We start from the raw sequence: 26,393 nt of genomic DNA, 5'->3' as shown, positions 1-26,393 counted from the left end.
CTTCCGAAGTTAAGGTTGTTCTTTTCTGTCTAAGTGCTCTCTGATGACACCTGTCTCGGGAAACGCCCAGTTTAGAAGCAAATCCCCATAGCAAACCTCTTCTAAACTGGGCGTTTAGAAGAGGTTTGCTATGGGGATTAGCTTCTAAACTGGGCGGTTCCCGAGACATGTGTCATCAGAGAGCACTTAGACAGAAAAGAACAACCTTAAATGGGCACTGTCATGAAAACAAAAAATTGATATATTGTAGTACTTAAGTACTACAACATATCTCTAATATAGTTTAATTAAAAAAAGTGATTTTAAAACAGTTTAAAATCACTTTTAAATTCGGCCACTAGGGGTCGCCCTCCTAGTGGCCGAATGCATTCTGCAGTGACGTCACTACAGAATTTCGACTCATTTCAGCCGGGCAAATGAGTCGAAATTCATTCACTGTGCGCTGGCTTCCTGTCTGTCAATCAAACAGGCAGGAAGCCAGCGCAGTAAAGTCCAGGAGCAGCCGCCCTGGCCGCACCATGCACGCAGCCTGTACCTCAGCCCAGTTGGAGTCTGCACTCTCTCTGCAGACTCCGGTAACTGAATTGGATTCCCCGTTTCTACGCAGCTTGCCGCGCAGCGCAGAGTTCGCTGTCCCGGCTTCTTCTATCCATCTGAGCGACCGGAGGTGAGGGGAGTGGGGTGGGGGCGGGAGGTTGTTATGAATGGGTGCCTCCAGTTGTTTCCCCACTACAACTCCCAGCATGCCCTGTAAGCCAATAGATGTCAGGACATGCTGGGAGTTGTAGTTGTGAAACAGCTGGAGGCACCCTGTTAGAACTAAGGGCGTAAGTCCCCCCCCCCAGCAGGCATCAGTGACGTGGTGCCTGCTGGGGAAGTCTGCCTGGTAGTGAGCACACTACCAGGCAGACAAAATGCCGTTTATTAGTCAATAAATATAAAAATAAAGGCAGGGAGGGGGTTAGGGATAGAAGGGCAATAGGCAGGGACAGAAAAAAAAAGAGGGTTGGTGGGAGCTACCCTTTAACTTCAGAGGCTCATAAGTACTGAAAGGATTAAGATTTTTTTAATAGAAGTAATTTACAAATCTGTTTAACTTTCTGAAGACAATTGATATATAAAAAAAAAGTGTTTTTCCTGGATAACCACTTTAAGACCAGTCCTTCTCAACTGTGGAAGATGGTTTTCTAAATACAAGGTGCACAGCTAAATAAAGCACACACCGCTGGGTCCTCAGTTTGCACAATTTACCCTCTGTGCTCCAGCACAATGGATTTTCAGATTAAATTTTTTGTGCTTAACAAACAAATTTTTTCTGTCCTTTCTCATGCACAGTAGTAAGTGGAGACACTGATGAACTGTTGATACTGATAAACAATAGGATCCTTTTTAATACCTGGGTGCAAATACTTTGCAGTAGATGTCTGCCTGGAGTCTGGGACAAATAAACATCACCAAATGTTGAATTTCCTTCCTGCAGCCACCTCTAGTTGTTACTTATTTGTGGCTTTTACTGGGTTCAGTTTTGTCTTAAAAAAAAACTTTTGAAATGTCATGCATATGCTTTACGCTAGTAATGCTTAAAAATGTACCTGTCATATCACATAAAAGAACTACTTAAGTATGGTACTCACTAGGTCATCCAGATTCTTTACATGTTTTTTTTATGTGTCTAGCTTCTGTATTTGGCTCAAAAAACCCTCTGTTTTGCTGCTCACTCATTCTGACATCCACTATTCAGGACTCACCATGCATTCACTTTCTCCCTGAGTCTGCAGTGCTGTGCTGGGTCTTTTAATCCAATCATTGCAGGCTGCTCTGTAACCCCCTCCTCTCTGTTTTCAGACAGAAGTCTGATAGACAGGACAGGAGTGAGCACAGCGGAGTACTAGTCCCGCCCTCACTGGACTTTGTCCTTGCCTTTGCTTAATTGGAACAAAGATGATGCTGCAGCTGGACAGGGTTATGTTCTGGGTGGTATGAGGACCCCTAGTGGTCTTTTTTTATAAGCCCTTATTTCTATAAAAAAAAAAAAGAAATAAAAAGATTATTTTTATATAGTATAATGTTTTACCAAGATGTACAACATATAAAAAAGTTTTTGATTCTAACAATGGAGCTAGTGAAAAGCATGCTCAGTTATGATAAGCTTGGCTTACTGCTATTGAAGAATATTCCGTTTCATTGACTTAAACTCATAAGGGGGCCTTAGATACAGCAGGATTTTTTATTTTACGTTCAACCATAACTGCTATTTTTTCTGTTGATTGTAGATGTATGAGGGCTTGTGCAGGTGATGCTGATTCCAAGATTACATAGTTACATAGTTAGTACGGTTGAAAAAAGTCATACGTCCATCAAGTTCAACCAGGGAATTGAAGGGTAGGGGTGTGGCGCGATATTGGGGAAGGGATGGGATTTTATATTTCTTCATAAGCATTAATGTTATTTTATTCCAGGAATGTATCTGACCCTGTTTTAAAGCTGTTAAATTTTCCTGGTGTGACCAGTTCCTGAGGTAGACTGTTCCAAGAGTTCACAGTTCTTATGGTAAAGAAGGCGTGTCACCCCTTGAGACTAAACCTTTTCTTCTCCAGACGGAGGGAGTGCCCCCTCGTCCATTGGGGGGGTTTAACCTGGAACAGTTTTTCTCCATATTTTTTGTATGGGCCATTAATATACTTAAACATTGTGTACCGTTTGTCCTATGCTGTGCCATTCCTGAGTTATGACTGAAAACCAAATATGCAAAAGAAGTTTTTTTGCCCAGCTCCTTAGTGCACTCTTCTGCCCAACTGGATCGGCCCTGTGCAATGACCCCTTCATAACTATTCATGGGCCTTAGCTTCATTCTATACAGGGAACTTCCATTTTATTTTATAACATTAGATCCACTCCACTCACATGATCATTATCATCATCATAGGTCCTTCAGCCACTTTCTCTAATATACTGCACTGCTGATAACCTCAAGATATGCTCATGAAGAGAATGTGACTGAAGGACCTGCGATGATCATGTTATAGGAGTGTGCGGAGCTGATCTAAAGTAAAAAAATAAATATCTAAATAAATAAATATCGACTGGGTATTACTTGTTTCCTCTATAGGGCCTGACTGGGTGGGCAGAAGAGTGCACTAAGGGGCTGGGAATACCCACAGTGCACCAAAGCACTTAATTTGTGTATTCATATTTTCAAGCATAACTCGGAAATGGAGCATTGGAATCTGCGTCACCCGCACTATGACCCTGTGCCAGCAGGTTAGTGCGGGTGATGTTGGTGACAGATTCCCTTTAAATTTTGCACTGTTTACCACATGGCATAAATAATATTACCCTATATGTAAATATTGTTTTTTTATAATTTAGTACTTTTGCATGGTAGCATATTTTATAGATTTTTTTTGATGTTTCCAAATTTGAAGAGCAATATCTTGTATTAAATTTTTTTTTCTGTAAATGTATACATACGAATGTTTATTAAGAGTTATAACTTTTAATGGAACAATTTTGGGGTACATATAACTTTTTTAATTAACTTTCATATACTCTGTGGGGGATGAATTGAAGAAAAAAAAAAAAAACTGCAATTGCCATTTTTTGTGTGTGTTTTAAATTTTGCACCAGTCACAATGTGGCATGAATTATGCTTTATTTACTTTATTTATTCAGTGCAACTAGATACAGTGTGTCACCCCAGTAGTAACATGATTACATGAGGAGGTTTGTTAAAGTGTGTCATGAGGAGGGGGTTTGATACAGTGTGTCACCCAAGTAGTAAGGTGATTACATGAGAAGGTTTGTTACAGTGTGCTGCCCCAATAGTAAGAAGATTACATGAGTAGGGGGTTGTTACAGTGTGTCACTCCAGTAGTAAGGTGATTATACGAGGAGGAGGTTGTTACAGTGTGTCACCTCAGTAGTAAGGTGGGGCATAGCAGAAGGCGGAGCCAATGGGCAGGGTCAAAGAGCTGCAAAATTAGCTTTTGCCTAGGATGGCAAAAATCCTTGCACCAGGCCTGAATAGCAGTAGTGACTGCCATTTTGAAAGCTTGATCTAAAAGAAATCACAAAAGTTTCAGATTTTTGTGAAATTGAGAATTAATTCAACTCATACCTAATCTATAGTGCCCAAGTGATCACCGCGATGTACATAACTATGTACATGATTATGTTGAACTTGATGGACGTGTGTCTTCTTTCAATTGTACTATGTAGCTGTGCAACTATGTTGGGGGCTCCACTATACAGATGACTTACACATACATCATTTTGAATTAAAGGCGTTATTCAGATTTAATTAACTTTTTACTATCATGCCTGTGATGCAAAGTTATGTCTTAAGTACTTTACTTGCCTTTCATGTGTGGGATGGATCAACAACTTTTTTGTGATTTCATGGTCCCCCCAGGTTCAGCATTCCTCTGGTGTCTGGATTACTGTTGTCTCGAGCTTTCACAGGGTGATGCTTGGCTCAAGACAATGGCTTAGTTGCCAACATATTAAAAATATACATGATACAGTATAGAAAATATACACTTCGTGGATGAAGTATGCAACTGAGTGCTTTATCTGGACATGGTATTTAATATTTAAATAAAGAGATATTGAGTATTTGGAAAATATGTGAAAAGCAAAAGAAAGGTGCCATAAAACTTAACCTTTATTCTATATAATTAAAACTACACTGTTACGCCGAGCGCTCCGGGTCCCCGTTCCTCCCCGGAGCGCTCGCCTCATCCTCGTTGCTGCAGCGCCCCGGTCAGATCCACTGACCGGGTGCGCTGCGGTACCGCCTCCAGCCGGGATGCGATTCGCTCGCGATGCGCACCCCGGTCCCCGTACCTGACTCGCTCTCCGTCGGTCCTGTCCCGGCGCGCGCGGCCCCGCTCCCTAGGGCGCGCGCGCGCCGGGTCTCTGCAATTTAAAGGGCCAGTGCACCAATGTTGGTGCCTGGCCCAATCTTCCCAATTACCAATTAGTGTGATCACCTGTGTACTTCCCTATATTACCTCACTTCCCCTGCACTCCCTGGCCGGATCTTGTTGCCTTAGTGCCTAGTGAAAGCGTTCCCTTGTCTGTTCCTAGCCCGTGTTCCTGACCTCCTGCCGTTGCCCCTGACTACGATCCTTGCTGCCTGCCTCGACCTTCTGCTACGTCCGACCTTGCTTCTGCCTACTCCCTTGTACCTCGCCTATCTTCAGCATCTTCAGCAGTCAGAGAGGTGAGCCGTTGCTAGTGGATACGACCTGGTCACTACCGCCGCAGCAAGACCATCCCGCTTTGCGGCGGGCTCTGGTGAAAACCTGTAGTGGCTTAGAACCGGTCCACTAGCGCGGTCCTCGCCAATCCCTCTCTGGCACAGAGGATCCACCTCCTGCCAGCCGGCAGCGTGACAGTAGATCCGGCCATGGATCCCGCTGAAGATCCTACACTGGTCGCCCAGCTAGCCTTAAAGATCGCCCAACGAGATCAACAGCTGGCATACTTGACCTCCGAGGCACTGCGTATTCAGTCACAGATACAGCAGCTGCAGATACAGCAACAGCTACAGCTGCAACTACCATCTCCTCCGCCGGCTCCTGCAACTCCTCCGCAGCAACCGGCCGTTCCTAACCCCTGCTTGTCCCTGCCGGACAAATTTGGCGTAAAGATCGCCCAACGAGATCAACAGCTGGCATACTTGATCTCCGAGACACAGCGTCTTCAGTCACAGTTACAGCAGCTGCTGCCGCAGATACAGCAACTTCAGTCACAGCAGCTGCTGCCGCAGATACAGCAACTTCAGTCACAGCTACAGCTGCAACAACCATCTCCTCCGCCGGCTCCTGCAACTCCTCCGCAGCAACCGGCCGTTCCTAACCCGTGCTTGTCCCTGCCGGACAAGTTTGATGGGGACCGCAATGATTCTGCCACAGCCACAGTCCAGTCCTTCTTCGCTGAGGTCCGTGGTGTCTTCGAGGAGCCTGCCCGAGCTTCTTCTGCCGAGATTGCCCTGCTGAACCTGGAACAGGGTGTTTCTTCCATTGGCGAGTACGCCATTCAGTTCCGTGCTCTTGCTTACGAGTTGTCCTGGAATAGTGAGGTTCTCTGCGCGACCTTTAAAAAAGGCCTATCCAGCAACATTAAAGATGTTCTGGCCGCACGAGAGACTCCTGCTGACCTACATGAACTCATTCATCTTGCCACTCGCATTGACATGCGTTCTTCCGGATGGCGTCTGGAGCTCCGCCTGGATATGGACTTTGTTCGCACGAAGCGTTTTTTCTCCCCGGCTCCTCTCTCCTCTGGTCCTCTGCAATCCGTTCCTGTGCTTCCCGCCGCGGAGGCTATGCAAGTTGACCGGTCTCGCTTGACACCTCAAGAGAGGACACGACGCCGCATGGAGAATCTTTGCCTGTACTATGCCGGTACCGAACACTTCCTGAAGGATTGTCCTATCCGTCCTCCCCGCCTGGAAAGACGTACGCTGACTCCGCACAAAGGTGACACAGTTCTTGATGTCAACTCTGCTTCTCCACGCCTTTCTGTGCCTGTGCGGATATCTGCCTCTACCTTCTCCTTCTCTACTATGGTCTCCTTGGATTCCGGATCTGCAGGAAAAATTTTTTTGGGCTCTCTTATCAACAGGTTCTACGTCCCTGTGACCAGTCTCGCCAGACCCCTCTACATCTATTGTATTAACAATAAAAGATTGGACTGTCTCATGCGTTTCCGCACAGAACCCCTCCTAATGTGCATCGGACCTCATCACGGAAAAATTGACTTTTTTTTCCTCAGGTTCTTTGGCCCCAAGAAGAGGGGGAGACCCAAGGGGGGGGGTACTGTTACGCCGAGCGCTCCGGGTCCCCGTTCCTCCCCGGAGCGCTCGCCTCATCCTCGTTGCTGCAGCGCCCCGGTCAGATCCACTGACCGGGTGCGCTGCGGTACCGCCTCCAGCCGGGATGCGATTCGCGATGCGGGTGGCGCCCGCTCGCGATGCGCACCCCGGTCCCCGTACCTGACTCGCTCTCCGTCGGTCCTGTCCCGGCGCGCGCGGCCCCGCTCCCTAGGGCGCGCGCGCGCCGGGTCTCTGCAATTTAAAGGGCCAGTGCACCAATGTTGGTGCCTGGCCCAATCTTCCCAATTACCAATTAGTGTGATCACCTGTGTACTTCCCTATATTACCTCACTTCCCCTGCACTCCCTGGCCGGATCTTGTTGCCTTAGTGCCTAGTGAAAGCGTTCCCTTGTCTGTTCCTAGCCCGTGTTCCTGACCTCCTGCCGTTGCCCCTGACTACGATCCTTGCTGCCTGCCTCGACCTTCTGCTACGTCCGACCTTGCTTCTGCCTACTCCCTTGTACCTCGCCTATCTTCAGCATCTTCAGCAGTCAGAGAGGTGAGCCGTTGCTAGTGGATACCACCTGGTCACTACCGCCGCAGCAAGACCATCCCGCTTTGCGGCGGGCTCTGGTGAAAACCTGTAGTGGCTTAGAACCGGTCCACTAGCGCGGTCCTCGCCAATCCCTCTCTGGCACAGAGGATCCACCTCCTGCCAGCCGGCATCGTGACATACACCAAGTATTTAAATGGTTATGTGTCAAAAAAGTGGTACTGTCACCAACAAAAGAAAAGGGGAATTTTGAATATAAATGCAGCCCACCCAGTCAATCAGACTAGATAATCACTTATTCTATACAACACCTAGCAGGTAAGTATCAAAATAATACCCCCTTGCTATTCACCCGACGCATTTCTGTTCGATCAAAATGTAAAGTTGAACGTTACCAGGGTTTTTTTGAGACGCAAAGGATAATTAAGCATATAAGATGTTAACACAGTACTAGGTGTCAAATCAGAAAATTGCAGCAAATAGCCAAGGCAGGAGGTTTTACAATCCAGTACCAAATAATAGTAATAATAATGAATAAAGTACTCCCCAGGACAATGCCAAATACTAGTGGGGGTCATATAGTTTCTTCTCCTATTACTTATACTCCACTGGGGTAATATGATATACAGTCCACCCTTGAAAAGAGAGAAGACAACAAAAACAGCACTCAATAGATAGTATAAAGTGGGTGCTTACCCTTTTTGTAGCTTGGTACAAAAGATTGTAATACTCACAGTAGGAGATAAGGGGCCATGAATATGCTGCGTATTTGGAACATATAAAACATTATTTATCTGAAGCTGTTTTCCTGCACATTGTGTTACTCTATTTCTAGTGAGCCTCATGTACTATGATTATGGGCAAAGCATGTAGAGATGAACAAATTTTTGTAAAATTTGATTTGGCCGATTCGCCGAATGTTCCAGAAAAATGTGGTTTCGTCCGAATTTATTTGCGTTGAATCGCTATTAAAAATGGCTATTTCTGGGCTACAGGTAGCCTCAATAGGGGTGTAGAACACGCATAGGGTGTGTGCTGTGTTAGTGAAATAATACTGTTATTCAGCATGACATGCAGATTAGAGGCGTTGCTATTAGAATCACTGTCGCAGAGTTGCACAATGACAGAGCCTGGAGGTGACATCAGTATAAGGAGACCATATAGGGGCTGAATGAAACAGCGTGGAGGTGGCGGCAGCATGAGGAGACCATATAGTGCCTGAATAACACAGGCTGGAGGTGGCAGAAGCATGAGTAGACCATATAGTGGCTGAATGATACAGCCTGGAGGTGACGGAAGCATGGGGAGACCATAATCTGGCAGAGTGACACAGCCTGGAGTTGGTGGCAGCAAGAGGAGACCATATAGTGCCTGAACGACACAGCGAGGAGGTGGCGGCATGAGGAGACCATAGGGCCTCTCTATTGAAAAGATTAAAGATACTTTTTAAAATTGAAATTGAAGATTTAAAATAGATGAACCTAAGAAGTTTTATTTAATGTGTCAGCAGCATGAGGAGACCACATAGTGACACAGCCTGGAGGTGGCAGCAGCATGAAGAGACCATAATCTGGCAGAATGACACAGCCTGGGGTTGTCGGCAGCAAGAGGAGACCATATAGTAGCTGAATGACACAGCCTGGAGCTGGCATCAGCATGAGGAGAACATATGGTGGCAGAACGAGACAGCCTGGAGCTGGCAACAGCATGAGGAGAACATAGGGTGGCAGAATGAGACAGCCTGGAGGTGGCATCAGCAGCATGGGAAGTCCTGAAAGTGACCCAGTGACAGAGTGGGGTAGTGGGTGGCAATACCAGTACCTGGTAACGAAGGTGGGTGAAAAAAAGAGAACTTGGCATCAAATGTGTGGCATCGGGCGGGTGGCAGGATCAGAATAGTAGCTGAGGCAGGTAGGCAGAAGTAAACAGTCTCTTTAGTAAAAGTACGTATTGATGATATGCATTACGTAAAACTTAACATTGAATAATATTCTTAGGATAAAATATATGTACCCACATTTTCTTTTTTATTTAACAAAAGGAAAGGTGTGCAAAAAACACCATGTGCCACCTACACCACCAAGTATTGATGTGATGCAAAGACATCTAAAAGGTGGAAGGGAACAACATATGGTCCATTGTTACCGGTGGGGGTATAAACTTCCTCTGTAAGGCCCTACTCTCTCACTATTAATTCCTTTATTGGCAAGTGTTACTTGCCCTAAAAAAAAGGCTGCCCCACACAGGAACCTCTCTCTATTTCCACCTACAAACACTACCATTTCCCAGGGTTTTTAGTTGGAAATAGTAAGAGGTTCCTGTGTGGGGCCACCCTTTTTAAGACGAGTAATGCTCCCCTAAGCTTAAAACAGTATTTGTCTACAACACCAGCAGGTGTGTACTTTTGGCTGGCCTTAGGACTATAACAGGAACAAAATGGTACACCACGTAGATGTATGTACGTGGTATGCACTTATGAGGGGAGTACAATACGCTCCACTACACTTAAAATAGTATTTGTCTACAACAGCAGCAGGTGTGTACTTTTGGCTGGCCTTTCACAGTACTAGGCCCTTAGGACTATAACAGGAACAAAATGGTACACCACGTAGATGTACGTACGTGGTATGCACTAACGAGGGGATTACAATACGCTCCACTATGCTTAAAACAGTATTTGTCTACAACAGCAGAAGGTGTGTACTTTTGGCTGGCCTTTCACAGTAACTAGGCCCTTAAGACTTTAACAGGAACAAAATGGTACACCACCTATGTACGCACAGGTTTTACTTAATAGAGGACAATATGCTCTTCTACACAACCTGTATTAGGCAGGCACTAATAACAGGTGATTCTGGCTTTTAGTGCTCTCCTCACCCTAACTGGTTGGCTACTAATAGCTTTTCAGTTGTTGTACACAACAGTTCTGCAGCACACAGTCGCTGTGTACTACACCCAAAATTGCACTCAATCTCTCTCCCTTCCCTATCAGTGCTTCTAGGCTGGATTTCGGCTTTAGGTGAATTGCTGCTGTAAAAATGCTTTTCTGTGCAACACACACTGCTCTCTGTCCCCCCCCTCTCTCTCTCTCTCTCTGCAATAGAACGCTGATATGACTGGCCACAAGATAGCTGCCGATTATATAGGGCTGTGACATCGCAGGGGTGGCTGGCTACTGATAGGCTGCATGCTGCATGTGATTCAAGACTATCCTGTCTACCCATGTTCCCGCCTTCCCAGCAGTCCTGACATGTGGAGCCTGGACCGCACTAAATGGAGTTTAATGACGCGTTTTGTGCGATCGAATCGTGGCGATATTCGGATTCGTTGCAAACTAACTTTTACTGAAATTCGTAACAAATTTGGAGTCGTCAGATTCGATTCGTTCATCCCTAAAAGCATGTACTTCTTCTCTGGAAGGTATATGAAGGGAGGACCCATAGTAACCAATTAGAACATTTCGCATATTGGCAACTTCTTCACTTTATTATCCCTATTATTTACTATTTCTCAGCATGTACTAATTTCTGGATACTAGTTATCTGAATGCAATTGACACTATTTATCTGGACCCTTTATACAGTATATGTACTGTTTATCTGGACCATTGAATATATGTTCACTCACTCTTATCTCCATGAAACAGGGACATATCTCGATACAAATATGTCTCAATATTTTATTGGCCAATATAATTTCTTAGTTTATGTTTTCTGTATGTTCTTTGTATTCATTTTTGGAAAATATCACTAAAAATTATGTTAAAGGAATATACAGTTACTGAATATGGCACCATTGATACACTGTATTGTACTATTGTACACTGTATTGTACTTCATATGTGCATTGCATAATATTGTTGACATGGGTGAAGTATATGGACACTGTATGGCACTGTTGAAAGCTGACTCTCCTTTGCTTACATGTTTTAAAGGGGTGCATTAGTGGGGTGCTCTGTGACTCATTATCTCCTTGAAAAGTTCCGTGTTGTGTTCCAGGTTGGTAAACTAACTTTTTTCAGTTTTCCCAAAATAAATAAGAAAATTTTACTTACCACTTCTCCTGACAATTATCTTATGTCAGGCTTTGGGAGAAAGGGGGTTCCACGTTTTTTATGAGCTGCTTGATGGACTTTCAGAGACTGAGAAGCAGAGACTGTATTTACAGGAGCCGGAAACTTACTATTATCTTAACCAGGTGAGTTGCAATCAAATCAAATTTTATTCATGTACGCAGTCCTTAAAGGGGTGCTCCAATGGAGAAAAAAAAATTCAAATCATCTGGTGCCAGAGATTATACAGATTTGTAAATTACTTCTATTTAAAAATCTTAATCCTTGCAGTACGTATCAGCTGCTGTATACTACAGAGCAAGTTGTATAGTTCTTTCCAGTCTCTCTTCTGTGCTCTCTGCTGACACCTCTGTCCATGTCAGGAACTGTCCAGAGTAGGATCTAATCCCTATAGCAAACCTCTTCTGCTCCAGACAGTTCCTGACATGGACAAAGGTGTCATCAGAGAGCACTGTGGTCTGACAAAAAAAAAATAATCAACTTCCTCAGTAGTATACAGCAGCTGATAAGTACTGGAAGGAATAAGATTTTTGGATAGAAGTAATTTACAAATGTATTTAACTTTCTGGCAACCGTTAATTTGAAAGCATTTTTTTTCCACCAGAGTACCCCTTTAATGTAGACCTAAATAATTAAACTTACCAAAAATAGTGGCATCCTCTGGAGTTTATGTAGATTGTGGAAGAGAACAGATAAACTGAATCTAGTACTCTAATAAAATAGTGAAATGTGTTAATTTTATGACTTTTGAGGGTCGAGCATGTGATCTTCCAGGGAAAAAGGACAAGATGGACTTCATAGTGCTGGAAAAATGCCTTCGTGGGATTGGCCTTTCTGATATTGAACTAACTTCCATCTGGGCGATTCTGAGTGCCATTCTGCAGTTGGGCAACATATGTTTTACTTCCTTTCATGTAAGACAGTATAATCACTAATTACAATTTAAATTATTCTTTATTTCTTACATTCTAATTCAATTCTGTTCCATGTGTGATTCTAGAGTGATACATTTAGTGCTGCAGCTGGTTTTAGGATAACAGAGATTAGGATTGTGGCCAGCCTCCTACAGATATCACCCGAGGGGCTTCAGAAATCAATTACTCAGCGCGTGACGGTAAGTGATATACAGAAAATATTTTGAAATTATACAGTGCATTTGGAAAGTATTCAGACCCTTACAAAAAAAAAAAAATATATATATATATATATATATATATATATATATATTTTTTTTTTTCTCCCATCATTCTCCACTCAATAACCCAAAAGGATAAAGTGAAAACAGAATCTTAAAAGTGTTTGCTAATTTATTGAAAAGGAAACACAGACATACCACTGCATACTGGAAACACACTTCAAGGTCTGACATTTTGGCGGTGCTGTCACCAAATAGTCTAGCCATCACTTGGCCATTTTCTAAATCGTTTATATCCTTACACGTGCCCATTTTTCCTACTTCCAAAACAGCAACTTCAAAGGGGTACTCTGTTGCTAGACATTTTAACCCTTATCCAAAGGATAGGGAATAAGATGTTTGATCGTGGGGTCCGGCTGCTTTATGTTCAGAACACAAACGCTGGGTTCGGGGGGCCGTGGTCATGATGTCACGCCACTTCCCCTCCATTTATGTCATGTCACAACCATGGCCGCCCGAACCCAGTGTTCTGAACATAATGTTCAGAACACTGGGTGTCTGCACGGAGATCGCGGGGGGTCTCTGTGGCCGGAACCCTGCAGGCATCTTATTCCCTATGCTTTGGATAGGGAATAGATGTCTAGCAACGGAGTACCCTGTGTACTGGCTGTTTACTTGTTGCCTAATATATCAAATCCCTTGACAGGAGGCATTGCCACAAGATAATCAAAGTTATTCACTTCTCTTGTCTGTGTTTAAATGTTATTCGATGTATTATAAAATATAGTGGTAGGCTGGTGAAAAGCACGACTCCGACATCATGAAGACACAGTCTGTGGGCCAGTGAGGCCAAAGTCCTGGAACCGGGTAACGCTCGAACTCCAGACATTCCTCCATACTCTGAATATGCCAGTCAATAACAGTGAGGGGAGAAGTGGACTTCCAGTGCCTAGGTACCTTTAGTACAGTTATTCCTAAGGAAGGCAAGGGCCCTAATCTCTGTCCCAGTTATTGCCCGATTTCACTCTTAAATGTGGATGCAAAACTATATGCTAAGCTCCTAGCGTTGAGACTGTCTCCTCTTTTGGATGTCCTGATACAATCTGATCAGGTGGGCTTTGTCTTCTCCAGAGAAGCACGTGATAACACACTAAAGAGCTTTTCTCTTGAGCCAGCTATGGTTCCCTCGTTTACCTTCACATTTAGGGCTGCCTCCTTTAGTATTTAGGGGTCCATATACCTAAGGATCTCTCTCATATTTTTTATCTAAATTTTACTTCCTTGGTTACATACCTCAAATCAGACCTATCCAAGTGGGACCATAAGGACTTTTCCTGGATAGGCCAAGTCAACATTCTTAAGATAAACATCTTTCTCTGTCTGTTATATCTCTTTCAAATGCTGCCAGTGGTGCCTTCTCATGCCTTCCTACGGTCCCTTACGACTCTCTTTACTAGGTTAGGTCCAACTCCCATCATAGGGTTGCTGTACATACCCTCTCCCAACATAAACTTGCAGGGGGTCTGGCCTTCCCGGATCCTTACTCTTACTATATGGATTCTTCGGTCGCCCGTCTTAGGGACTGGTTCCACCTTACCCAGTCCAAGCTCCTGGAATTTCCCCATGCTTCCTTACGTCCCTCCCTTGGATCCATCCAGCTTATTGGATAAGGGCCAAAATGTCCTTCCTTCCTTTTGTCTCCCAGGTGGTTCTGCTCACATGCTTACGAAATCTGTCCAACTCCGTAAACATCTGGGACCCCTCACTCCGCTGATAGGCAACCCGGATTTCTCACTGGAAATGCTTGCTGGTGGGTTCTTCCTTCCATATCCTCGCTGAAGAACATCTTGGGTGCCACTCTTCCATTACTTCCAACTGTCCCATTTCTACAATACTTGGAGGGAGTCGGGGGACGTCCATAGAGATGTAACTGCTAAGCCAACTAATGTGATATTTTCTCTTTATGCTCTCCTTTGTAGTAGATACTCGCGGTATCTGCTTCTCTTTCAAAGGAGTTGGGGGGGAGGGGAGAACTCATTGGTGCACCCAGCACGGCTGACTGGGAAACATCGTTCCTGCTTTGTCATAAAACATCGATCTCTGTGGCTTTGCAGGAGTCAAACTATAAGCTCCTTTCTCATTGGTACAGGGGTTCCTTCCCTCCTCCACAAATTTTATCCTGTCGTTTGTGACCTGTGCTGGGGGTGCCATCGAGACAGGGGTACTTTATCTCATATTTGTCTGACTTGCCTCTGTCCGTGCATTAATCACAGATGTCCTGGGAACTCGTTTATTCTCTTTCCCTTCTGTACTGCTTCTTGCTATGTTACCGGGTACACCCAAGGCCCTAGGACAAGACTTGACTAGTATTTTTTTTAGCTGCTGCACGGCGAGTGGTAGGGAAGGAAGTGGAGCTCATTTTGGTCAGAATTTTAGCCAAAGCCACAAGTTGAACCAGCACAGCTAAACACTATAATGGAAAGATTTGTATCTGGATTGCTGTACTCTGTCATGTGGATTATATGGATTACTGTACTCTGTCATGTGGATTATATGGTTTACTGTACTATATCATGTCCATGAAATTCTTCTTTTCCTAGAGGACTTCCTATGACCGAGTTCTTTCTCCTCTATCGGTGGAAGCCTCCATAGATGTTCGGTAAGCTAAGCACTGACCCTCTGAGAGATAAGTTAATTTAGATTTGTTAGTTTAGTTAATTTAAATAAAATGGAAGAAACAGGTCCGACAGCCTTGCTTTATTTATTAATAGGGATGCAATCTCCCAGACACTTTATGCTCTGCTCTTTGATTGGCTTTTGGAGAAGGGAAATGATTGGCTGTTTGCTCGGGAGACTGACAGCTCATTGGACATTATCGACATCTGTGGCTTTGAGGTACAGAGTTTTTATTTCTTTATTTCACCATGTTAAATATGATGCATTATAATATCATTTAATGGATACTTTCTATGTAAAATGGTTAACTACTATTTATGGCCACTATATAACTAGTCAATGGTATTGAGCTAAAGTTCCCATGCCTTCACTAACTTCAAATTCACACCTTTGGATCAGATTCTTCAGAATTGCACTACCTACTGTAAAACCTGATGAATTTTTTACTAGCAACTGAACAAAATAAACATTTTTATATAGTTAAGGCTGTGCACATGGGCTCCAATGTAGTGTGAAAGCCACAACGCCCTGTACACTGTCCACTTGCATTTTGAGGTCTAAAAAAGGTGTTTTTACCCCGAAAATAACATTCAATGCATAGACAAGCCATTGTGGCTTTCATTCTAAAATGAAGCAAATTGTGTAATGTGCAGCCTTACCTGTAGAGACATTTTTTGTTTTGTCTGGTGTGCTATCAGTTACACCTGACTGATTCAAGTATGTAGCGTTATATCTATACTTACTACTTCCTATGTTGTTTTCCTCAGAGTGGGATGTTCTGCATCAATAGATGTTGTGGTGAGCATTCTGCATTGGATTCATGAGTGAACTAGCTAGGCATGAAATTTCCATGATGAAGTTGTACCAGAAGCAGGTTAAAGTTGTTGTCTAGCAAAATAAACAACCGGTGTATAATGTTATTAGCCATAGTGCAGAGATCTTTCTATATCAGCTGTGCTTTCTCTCTTTCTTATAAGTTGTGAGATCAAAACAGCTCATTAGATTGACTGATAAAAGAAGGCAGCAAGGAGTTCATTATGATGGAAACTACCGTGACTGAGAATGGCTTCCTGCTGCCTTATGTAATAAGTAATATCAGCTCCCCCTTTCACATCACTGGTATTGTTCAGTTCTGACCGGAAGGGAGGGGCAATAAGGGATAAAGCATACTGCTCTGAGAGCCTGTGACCCTATGTCACAGCTTACAAGGGAGAGACCCTTTAAGAATAAAAAAAGTACCCTAAAAATAGCTGTGGATGGCAGAAAATGTGTCCATTGTATTAAATGCTAGGGGAGAGCACCAGTAACTCACCCTGACTCTCCCAGGTTTTTAGATGCAGGACTAGGGCAATACACTAAACTTGAGCCCCAGATGAAGGAAAGTTCAGCTATTCAGCTTTCTACTCTGTAATATCTATTTTGATTTAAAGAACATATTCCATGTGTGATCTTATTATACTGTAAATTGAAATGGCAAAAAATATACGTTTTGAGCTGACGGTGGCAATAAAAATAATTGTTGCGTTTTTAACATACTTCATTTTATTTTGAAAATCTATGCTAAATATGCATAAAAAATGCACAGTGTGGATACAACCTAAAGTTGTAAAGTTTAGGAACAACCACAGCTATACAATTTTTTTTTCTTAATTAGTTTCACTAATTTTGTGACCTGTCTAAAATGCTTTAAGTGAATACTTTTTTTTTTTTTTTTTTTAACTGGCCAAAACTATGCAGATTTGTAAATGACTTCTATTTAAAAATCTTAAACCTTCCAGTACTTATCAGCTGCTGTATGCTCCAGAGGAAGTTGTCTAGTTTTTTCCAGTCTGACCACAGTGCTCTCTGATGACACCTCTGTTCATGTCAGGAACTGTCTAGAGCAGGATAGGTTTGCTATGCGGATTAGCTCCTACTCTGGACAGTTCCTGACACGGACATAGGTGTCAGCAGAGAGCACTGTGGGGGAGATTTATCAAAAACGGTGCAGTGGAAAAGTGGTGCAGTTGCCCATGGCAACCAATTAGATTGCTTCTTTAATTTTTCACAGGTCTCTTTAAAAATAAAAGAAGCAATCTGATTGGTTGCCATGGGCAACTGCTCCACTCTTCCTCTGCACAGTTTTTGATAAATCTGCCCCATGTAAGAGCTTGGCAGAGAGACTGGGAAGAACTACACAACTTCCCCTGAACCATACAACAGCTGATAAGTACTGGAAGGTTTAACATTTATAAATAACTTTCTGATACAAGTTGATTTGAAAACATTTTTGTTCCTCCGGAGTACCCCTTTAAGACTCTCGGGTGAATACATTGTTCAGCTAAGCTGTTTGCCGAGCTGCAACTTTATCACTTGCATTACAGAAAAAGAATCCATGTATTAATATGAACCAGGACTTTAACTAAGCAAAAGCAGAATTGTGTTTTTTCTTTTTATTATTATAATTTTTTTTTTTTTAGAGTACTTTTTATTTTGCAGTATTGGTGGTCATTTATAGTAGTAGTATTTACAGTAGTGATGATCATTCCCAACCAGGGTGCCTCCAACTGTTGCAAAACTACAACTCCCAGCATGCCCGGACAGCCTTTGGCTGTTTTTACAGCAGCTGGAGGCACCCTGGTTGGGAAACACTGATCAATTCTATAAATACCTGTAGAGAAAAGAAAAGAAAGGACCAACGGACTGCGCCTCGTGTATTTACCCTCAATAGATTGAGTGGTGGGTGGGGGGGGCAACCCCACGGGGCTTATAGATGGCCACTCACCTTGAGATCTATGCAAAAAAGCATATCACCCACGATATAATCGGGGTACTGTAGTGCGAGTCGCTGCTATGCCGATGGGTTGCAGGAGGAAACAAGTCGTCCTGGGAGTCAATATTAGAAGTAGAGCAGGAAAAAACCCTCAGGTATGGCGCTGCAGACTCTTGTAGACAGATGAGGCGGATGCCAAAGGTAATAGGAAAGTCCTCAGCAGGACATTTTATTTAAAAAAACAATAAAATGGACAAGATTACGCATTTCGGGAGGATCCCTCCCTTCCTCAGATCAGGATAAGGACAGTCCTTATCCTGATCTGAGGAAGGGAGGGATCCTCCCGAAACGCGTAATCTTGTCCATTTTATTGTTTTTTTAATAAAATGTCCTGCTGAAGACTTTCCTATTTCCTTTGGCATTCACCTCATCTGTCTACAAGAGTCTGAAGCGCCATACCTGAGGGTTTTTTCCTGCTCTACTTCTAATATAAATACCTGTGGCTTGTGTTGCAGAATCTTGGTGTTAACAGCTTGGAGCAACTATGTCGGAACTTCGCCAATGAGCAGATCCAGCGTCACAGCATAGAAAGTCTCATCTCTCAGGAACAGGTACATCTACCAGGTAACTTGTGGGGTAATGAAAGTATCTACAACATTCTCCTTATGCACTTCTGTTATTTCTATGAAACATCGAAGGCTGAATATGCCAGAGAGGGTCTGTGCTGGGTGCCCTTTTCTACAGAGGGTAGCGAATCCTGTTTGGGGCTGCTTACGGATCGACCCCATGGAATTCTTCAAATCCTAGAAGAACAGAGCAAGTTAGCCCAGGTAAAGTTTATGTGCACATAAACAGAGTTTTTGATTCCTTTTGTAAGTCAGAAGTCTACCAAGTCTAAGTCTTCCACAGTTCTGGCTGCTGTACATTCTTCATGACATACTATATGATCTCTCCACAAAGGACAATGGGGGGGGGGGGGGATAAAACTTGTTGTTCAGTCCTGTGCACACTGTGCTCACCAGCAGTTATGCAACTTAGGCAAGGTTCACACTACACAATTTCCAACTAGAATTCCGCTTAGATTTTGGTCGGAAATTCCAGTGCAGCAGAATCCCATTGCTGGCAGTGGCTTCCGCTGCACAGTGCACACTATGGAATTTCAGCAACAGACATTCCCCCACAGCAATTCCGCTGCCAAAAGAATGATCTTGTTCATTCTTCACATGGAATCTACTCTGCAGACATTGCTGTCAATGGCCACACTCAAAATCCGGTCAGAAATTCCGTAGTGTGAACCCAACCTTAAAAGGGTATTTCAGGAAAAAAACTTACATGTATGTTATCAACTGGCTCCAGAAAGCAGAAAGTTAAACAGATTTGTAAATTACTTCTATTAAAAAATCTTAATCCTTTAAGTAGTTATCAGCTGCTGAGGTTGAATTGTTCTTTTATGTCTGACAACAGTGCTCTCTGCTGACACCTCTGCTTGTCTCAGGAACTGTCCAGAGTAGGAGCAAATCCCCATAGCAAACCTCTAATGCTTCGGACAGTTTCTGAGACAAGCAGAGGTGTCAGCAAAGAGCACTGTTGTCAGACAGAAAAGAACAACTCAACTTCAGCCGCTGATAACTACTGGAAGGATTAATATTTTTTAATAAAAGTAATTTACAAATACCTTTCTGGAGCCAGTTGATATAAAAATAAAAAATAAAGTTTTTCCCTGGAACACCCTTTAAAACAGAGGTGTGGCAATGGCACCATGCATGCTTCCCAGGGAATATTGGCACCGCTATTGACAAACACATTGGAGTGCAGGTTTATGGTTTAGAATGAGTTTTTATGATTCTAGGATAATTATGTGTCTTTGATGATTTTAACCTAAGATAGCTTGCACAAAAAAATGCAGAGAATGTCAACCGGCTATAGAAGGCATTCAATAAAAGTGGAAGAATGCTAATTGCCTGTCATTACATATCGTATTATGTTCACATATATCTTTCAGTTCCCTTAACAAAAATACAGGACCTGTCTAATATAGATATGTCATAACAAATTACAGCCTCTATAGCAGTGTTTCCCAACAAGTATGCTTCCAGCTATTTCAAAACTACAACTCTCAGCACTCCCGGACATGTTGTAATTTTGCAACAGCTGGAGTCACACTGATTGGGAAACATCATTCTACAGATTTACAAGTTTACAAGTTTAACATTTCTTTTTTAAGAGTTAGGGTATGTTCTCCCGGCGGAATTCCACTAAGGAATTCAGACGGAAATTCTGACGTAATTTAATGCAAATTGATTAAAATAGGATTCCACAGTCCCATTCAGACAGCAGAATTTCCATGGCAGGCATTTTAGTCTTATATCTTGTGGAATTCCACAACAGAATCCAATTGAAATCAATGAGGCTTGCATTTCAGTTGGATAACACAGAATTTTGCTGCAATTTTGAAGGAATTCTGCTCAATTCTGCCAGCCGTGGTTGTGACGTCATGCCATGCCCCCTTGTGACGTCAAGCTACACCCCTCTATTCATGTCATGTCGTGTCATGTCACGAGGGGGGGGGATGGCTTGACGTCACGACCACGGCCGCCCAAACCCAGCATTCACAAAACAATTTTCAGAACGGCAGGTGCTGCACAGAGATCGCAGGGATCCTCGCTGCAGTACCCCCACCAACAGACATCTTATCCCCTTTGGATAGGGCATAAGATGTGTAGGATCGGAGTACCCCTTTAAGGATGATTTTAATTCAGTTTTTTATTTTTTTAATGAAATGTATCTTTTATGAAGAACACATTTATGTGCTTCGATTTAATGAAAAAAAATATTTAGGTTATTACTAGAGATGAGCGAACTTTTCAAAAATTTCGATTCGGCCGATTCGCCGAATTTTCTGAAAAGTTTGTTTCGATCCAAATTTTTTCGCGGCGAATCTATATTAAAAAAGGCAATTTCTAGCCTACATACAGCCTCTATAGGGTTATAGAACACTTTGCTGTGTCCTAAAACGCATATGGAGTGTGCTGGGGTAGTGAAATAATACTGTTATTCAGAATAACATGGAGATTACCGGCATCGCTTTTAGAATCACTGCCGCACAGCAGCACAATGACAGAGCCTGGTGGTGGCATTAGTGTCAGGAGAACATATAGTGACTGAATGACATAGCGTGGAGGTGTTGGCAGCATGAGGAGACCATTTAGTGGCTGACTGGCACAGCGTGGAGGTGTTGGCAGCATGAGGACACCATAAAGTGGCTGAATGACACAGCGTGGAGGTGTTGGCAGCATGAGGAGACCATATAGTGGCTGAATGACACAGCATGGACATGTTGGCAGCATGAGGAGACCATATAGTGGCTGAATGGCACAGTGTGGAGGTGTTGGCAGCATGAGGAGACCATATAGTGGATGAATGGCACAGCCCGGAGTTGCCAGCAGCATGAGTAGGCACTAGGCCTTCACAATCCCTAAGATTAAAAGATGAATTAAGAAATTTAAACTGAAGATTTTGGATAGCGGGTGCTATCTATGAGAAAATTTGAAATTACCCGACCCAGGCCCCACAGCGGCATCAGTAACCTATATATTGCCTGAATGACACAGCCTGGAGTTGGCTGATGCACGAGTACACACCAGGGCTTCACAATCCCCCCCAAAAAACAACACAATTTTTGAAAAAGATTTGAAGATGAGAAAATTTGAAATTACCAGACCCAGGCCCAGCAGTGCCAACATTTTTTCATTTGAAATTTAAAACAACCTTTGCGTGTCCCGGACCCCAGCATGTGGGTACGAAGGACCAAATCCAACAAGCCCCCACAGGGCTCATGTGGCCGTGAGATGTAGGCGCAACGTCTCCATTGCCCTGACCGGCCATTGTTTCCAAGACTTCTTGCCAAGGCTACCTATATATTGCCTGAATGACACAGCCTGGAGTTGGCTGATGCATTAGTACACACCAGGGCTTCACAATCCCCCCCCCCCCCCCCAAAAAACACAACAATTGAAGAAATTTATGAAGAAGACTTTTGGATAGCGGGTGCTACCTATGAGAAAATTAGAAATTCCCAGACCCAGGCCCAGCAGTGCCATCAGTAAACCATATATTGCCTGAATGACACAGGCTGGAGTTGGCTGATGCATGAGTACGCACCAAAGCTTCATAATCCCTAATAAAAAAGACAAACATTTTTTACGAAAAATTTTAACGAAAATTTAGGACAGCGAGTGCTCTCTATATATTACCACAATGACGCAGCCTGGAGTTGGCTGCAGCATGAGGAGACCATTGAAATGTGTGATTTTTTTATTTGAAACTAGCTGAGTACCCGGCGTTGCCCGTTTTTTCCTTCCTAATCCTTTTTGGGGAGGAAAATAAACAAAGGAGGAATCTTTTGACTTCATATGCAGTCCTCATATATTGTTGTCATATCCCGACCCCACATCCCGACCTCCTGTCCCGACCACCTATACCGTCCTCCTATCCCGTCCTCCTATCCCGACCTCCTATCCCGACCTCCTATCCCGTGCTGCTATCCCGTCCTCGACCTCCTATCCCATCCTCCTATCCTGACCTCCTATCCCGTTCTCCAATCTCGACCTCCTATCCCGACCTCCTATCCTAACCTCCTATCCCGACCTCCTATCCTGACCTCCTATCCTGTCCTCCTATCTCGACCTCCAATCTCAACCTCCTATCCCGTCCTCCTATCCCGACCTCCTATCCCGACCTCCTTTCCGGTCCTCACATCTCGACCTCCTATCTTGACCTCCTATCCATTCCTCCTATCTTGACCTCCTATCCAGACCTCCTATCCCGTCCTCATATCCCGTCCTCCTATTCCGACCTCCTATCCTGACATCCTATCCCGAACTCCTATCTTGACCTCCTATCCTGTCCTCCTATCCCGTCCTCATATCTCGACCTCCTATCCTATCCTCCTATCTTGACCTACTATCCTGACCTCCTATCCAGACCTCCTATCCCGTCCTCCTTTCCCGTCCTCACATCTCGACCTCCTATCTTGACCTCCTATCCTGTCCTCCTATCTCGACCTCCTATCCCAACCTCCTATCCAGACCTCCTATCCCGTCCTCATATCCCGTCCTCCTATCTTGTCCTCCTATCCCGACCTTCTATCTCGTCCTCATATCCCGTCCTCCGATCCCGACCTCCCATCCCGTCCTCATATAGTGACTCGTAATATGTGTACCAGATAATGAAATAGCTCCAGCCTAACGGAAATTAGATGGGAACATACATTTCCCTTTGATTTGCATGGGACTTTAAAAGAAAAACCTGACCCTCACAAATGGGGGTAGTTAAGGGTTAAATTAAACTATATTTTAAATGGACATATAAGTAACGTGTGACCAAGTATTATCGAAATATCTCCAGCCGTTTGGAAGTTATGCAGTAACATATATTTCCCATTGACTTGCATGGGACTTTAAAAATAAGCCCCGCCCCTGAAAAATGGGGGTGAGTAAGGGTTAAATTACCTATCCTATGTTTGTTGTTGACATATAAGTAACATGTGTGCCAAGTTTCATGTTAATATCTTTAGCCGTTTGAAAGTTTTTGTAGAACATAAATACATACATACATACATATATACATACATACATACATACGTACACACACACACACACACACACACACACGTTGAGTTTTATATATATAGATTTAAATCAAAATTTGTGTCCCGGACCCCGCCGTGTGGGTACAAAGGACCTAATCTCACAAGCACCCACAGGGCCCATGTGGCCGTAAGATGTACGCGCAACGTCTCCATAGCCCTGACTGGCCATTTTTGGTTTTTGTACCTTTGTTTAAGAACAAGCGCATATCCAAGAGTCCAGAAGACACTATAATGCAGGACGGTGGACCACCAAAAGACATTCTTCTATAAAATAATTTTTTATGAAATAAAGAAGCAGAGTTCATCCCTTTCCGTATTTTCTTTGAAATTTTTACTTAAAAAATCACACGCAACAAGCGTTCATTGGTGTAATGGTTATTATTGTGGAAAATTCAAGTTTATTACTGTGATAATTATCAGAAAATTTCAAAAAAACACTACCCAAGAGTGTTTAATAACCCCATACATTGCACCATAAATGTTGAAATTTAAATTAAGCATGTATGTATGTATTTCAAAAATCCTGAAATTAAAGGCCCAAGCCCAGAAGCATCATGAAGTCAAGTAGTTCCTGAAAGACATAGGAGCAGTCAGGAGTAGGCATCAGCAGTACCCAAGAGGCTTTAATAACCCTTTGCATTGCACGATCACTCGCGAGATCGAGCAATAACAGATGTGTTATGCCCTCAGATGTCCGGGGCTGAACCCCGTTCACGATAGGAATCAGGGATTGCAATTATTTGCCAGGAAAGAAGAATCACAACTAAGAGCGGGTCATAAGCTAGGGTTCATTAAGTCCCTGCCCTTTGTACACACCGCATGTCTCTACTACCGATTGGATGGTTTAGTGAGGTCCTCGGATCGGCCCCGGTGGGGTAGGAGAAGGCCCTGGCAGAGCGCCGAGAATTGAAAGATCATTGTTGAAATTTGCATTAAGCATGTATTAGCTACTGCTAAACTTCCAAAACTTGAAGACCGAAGGCCTGAGGCATCAGGGAGGCAGTTATTTCCTGAAAGACACAGAATGAGTCAGGAGCAGTCATTCACAGTACCCAAGAGTGTTTCATAACCCCTTACATTTAAAGATCAATGTTGAAATTTGCATTAAGCATGTATTTAGCTACTGCTAAACATCCAAAAATTGAAGGCCCCATGCCTGAGGCATCAGGGAGGCAAGTAGTTCCTGAAAGACACAGAATGAGTCAGGAGCAGTCATTTGCAGTACCCAAGAGGGTTTCATAACCAACCCCTTACATTTAAAGATCAATGTTGAAATTTGCATTAAGCAGGTATTTAACTACTGCTAAACATCCAAAAATTGAAGGCCCAAGGCCTGAGGCATCAGGGAGGCAAGTACTTCCTTAAAGACACAGAATAAGTCAGGAGCAGGCATTCGCAGTAGCCAAGAGGGTTTCATAACCCCTTACATTTAAAGATCAATGTTGACTTTTGCATTAAGCATATATTTAGCTACTGCTAAACATCCAAAAATTAAAGGCCCAAGGCCAGAAGCATCAGTGAGGCAAGTAGTTCCTGAAAGACACAGGATGAGCCAGGAGCAGACAATGGCAGTACCAAAGAGGGTTTCATAACCCTAATTGATAACCCAAGAGGGTTTCATAACCAACCATAATTGGGAAATGTTGGTGTAGCAGCATGGTCAATCTACTCTGAGGCATCTGGCATTGGTGGCTGGAAATCCTGGCTGATCCATCCCTGATTCATCTTCACAAACGTCAGTCTCTCCACATTTTTAGTGGACAGAAGAGTTCGCCTTGGGGTGCCTATAGCCCCGGCCGCACTAAACACCCGCTCTGATGGCCCACTACTGGCCGGGCAGGACAGCTTTTCCAGGGAAAACTCTGCTAGTTGCGGCCATAAATCAAGTTTGGCTGCCCAGAAGTCCAGCGGATCTTCAATGGTTGTTGGCATGGCCATGTCAAGGTATGCCACCACCTACTGGTTCAGGTCCTGCTCCATGTCTACCTGCTGCTGATGAGTTGCTTCACTATGCAGGTGAAGAAAGCTACTCATCAGCGACTGTAGACTCAGGCTGCTGCTGATTGAGCTGGTACTGCTCCTGCCACCCCTCCCCTCCCCAGCAACCATGGCAGTGGAAGGTGAGCGCAGAGGGCCCCCTGAGTCAGACCTGCGAGTGGATGGACCATGTGGCCGATAGGCATCAGCCAACTGACCGTAGAATCTTTCTGTAGTAGGTCAGTTTGTCCTCCCTCTCAGTGGGTGTAAAAAAGGCCCCCATTTTGTGCTGGTAGCGAGGGTCTAATAATGTGGAGATCCAGAAGTCATCCCGCTGACGAATTTTGACAATTCGGGGGTCACTACGTAAGCAACTGAGCATGCATCGTGCCATTTGCGCCAGTGACTCAGAGGGACTACCTGCCTCCATCTCCACTGCATACTGCCACAGTGTGTCTGGGTCCTCTGTCTCAACTTCCACATAACCCTGCAGCTCCTCTGGCTGCTCCTGCTCCTCCTCTCCTGTCCAATGACTAGAAACACTGGCCATCTCATCCAACGTAAACTGTGCTCCGTGCTGCCCCTCATTGTCCTCCTCCTCCAGTTCAGCCCCTACAGGGCTCTTGTAGCCTTGAGATGTAGGCGCAACATCTCCATTGCCGTGACCAGCCATGGTTTCAATCATTTGTTGTAGGAAATGTAGGAGTGGAATTACGTCGTTCATGGCGTAATCCAGGTGACTCACAAATAATGTGGCT

At 43.8% G+C, this 26,393-nt stretch overlaps 1 protein-coding gene across 1 annotated transcript in view; it reads left to right on the top strand.

The window, feature by feature from the left end:
- The first annotated feature begins 14,258 nt into the window (after positions 1–14,258).
- Positions 14,259–26,393, top strand: part of MYO15B (myosin XVB) — a 203,904-nt gene continuing 191,769 nt past the window's right edge. Inside the window, exons 1-4 of the mRNA XM_056549601.1 lie at positions 14,259–14,324; positions 15,181–15,239; positions 15,352–15,475; positions 18,524–18,838. Of these exons, the coding sequence (XP_056405576.1) occupies positions 14,259–14,324; positions 15,181–15,239; positions 15,352–15,475; positions 18,524–18,838 (564 nt within the window). The remainder of the gene's footprint in view (positions 14,325–15,180; positions 15,240–15,351; positions 15,476–18,523; positions 18,839–26,393) is intronic.

Source organism: Hyla sarda, chromosome 13 (genome assembly GCF_029499605.1).
Source record: "Hyla sarda isolate aHylSar1 chromosome 13, aHylSar1.hap1, whole genome shotgun sequence".
Taxonomy (NCBI): Eukaryota; Metazoa; Chordata; class Amphibia; order Anura; family Hylidae; genus Hyla; species Hyla sarda.
This window is presented reverse-complemented; position numbering and strand designations above follow the sequence as displayed.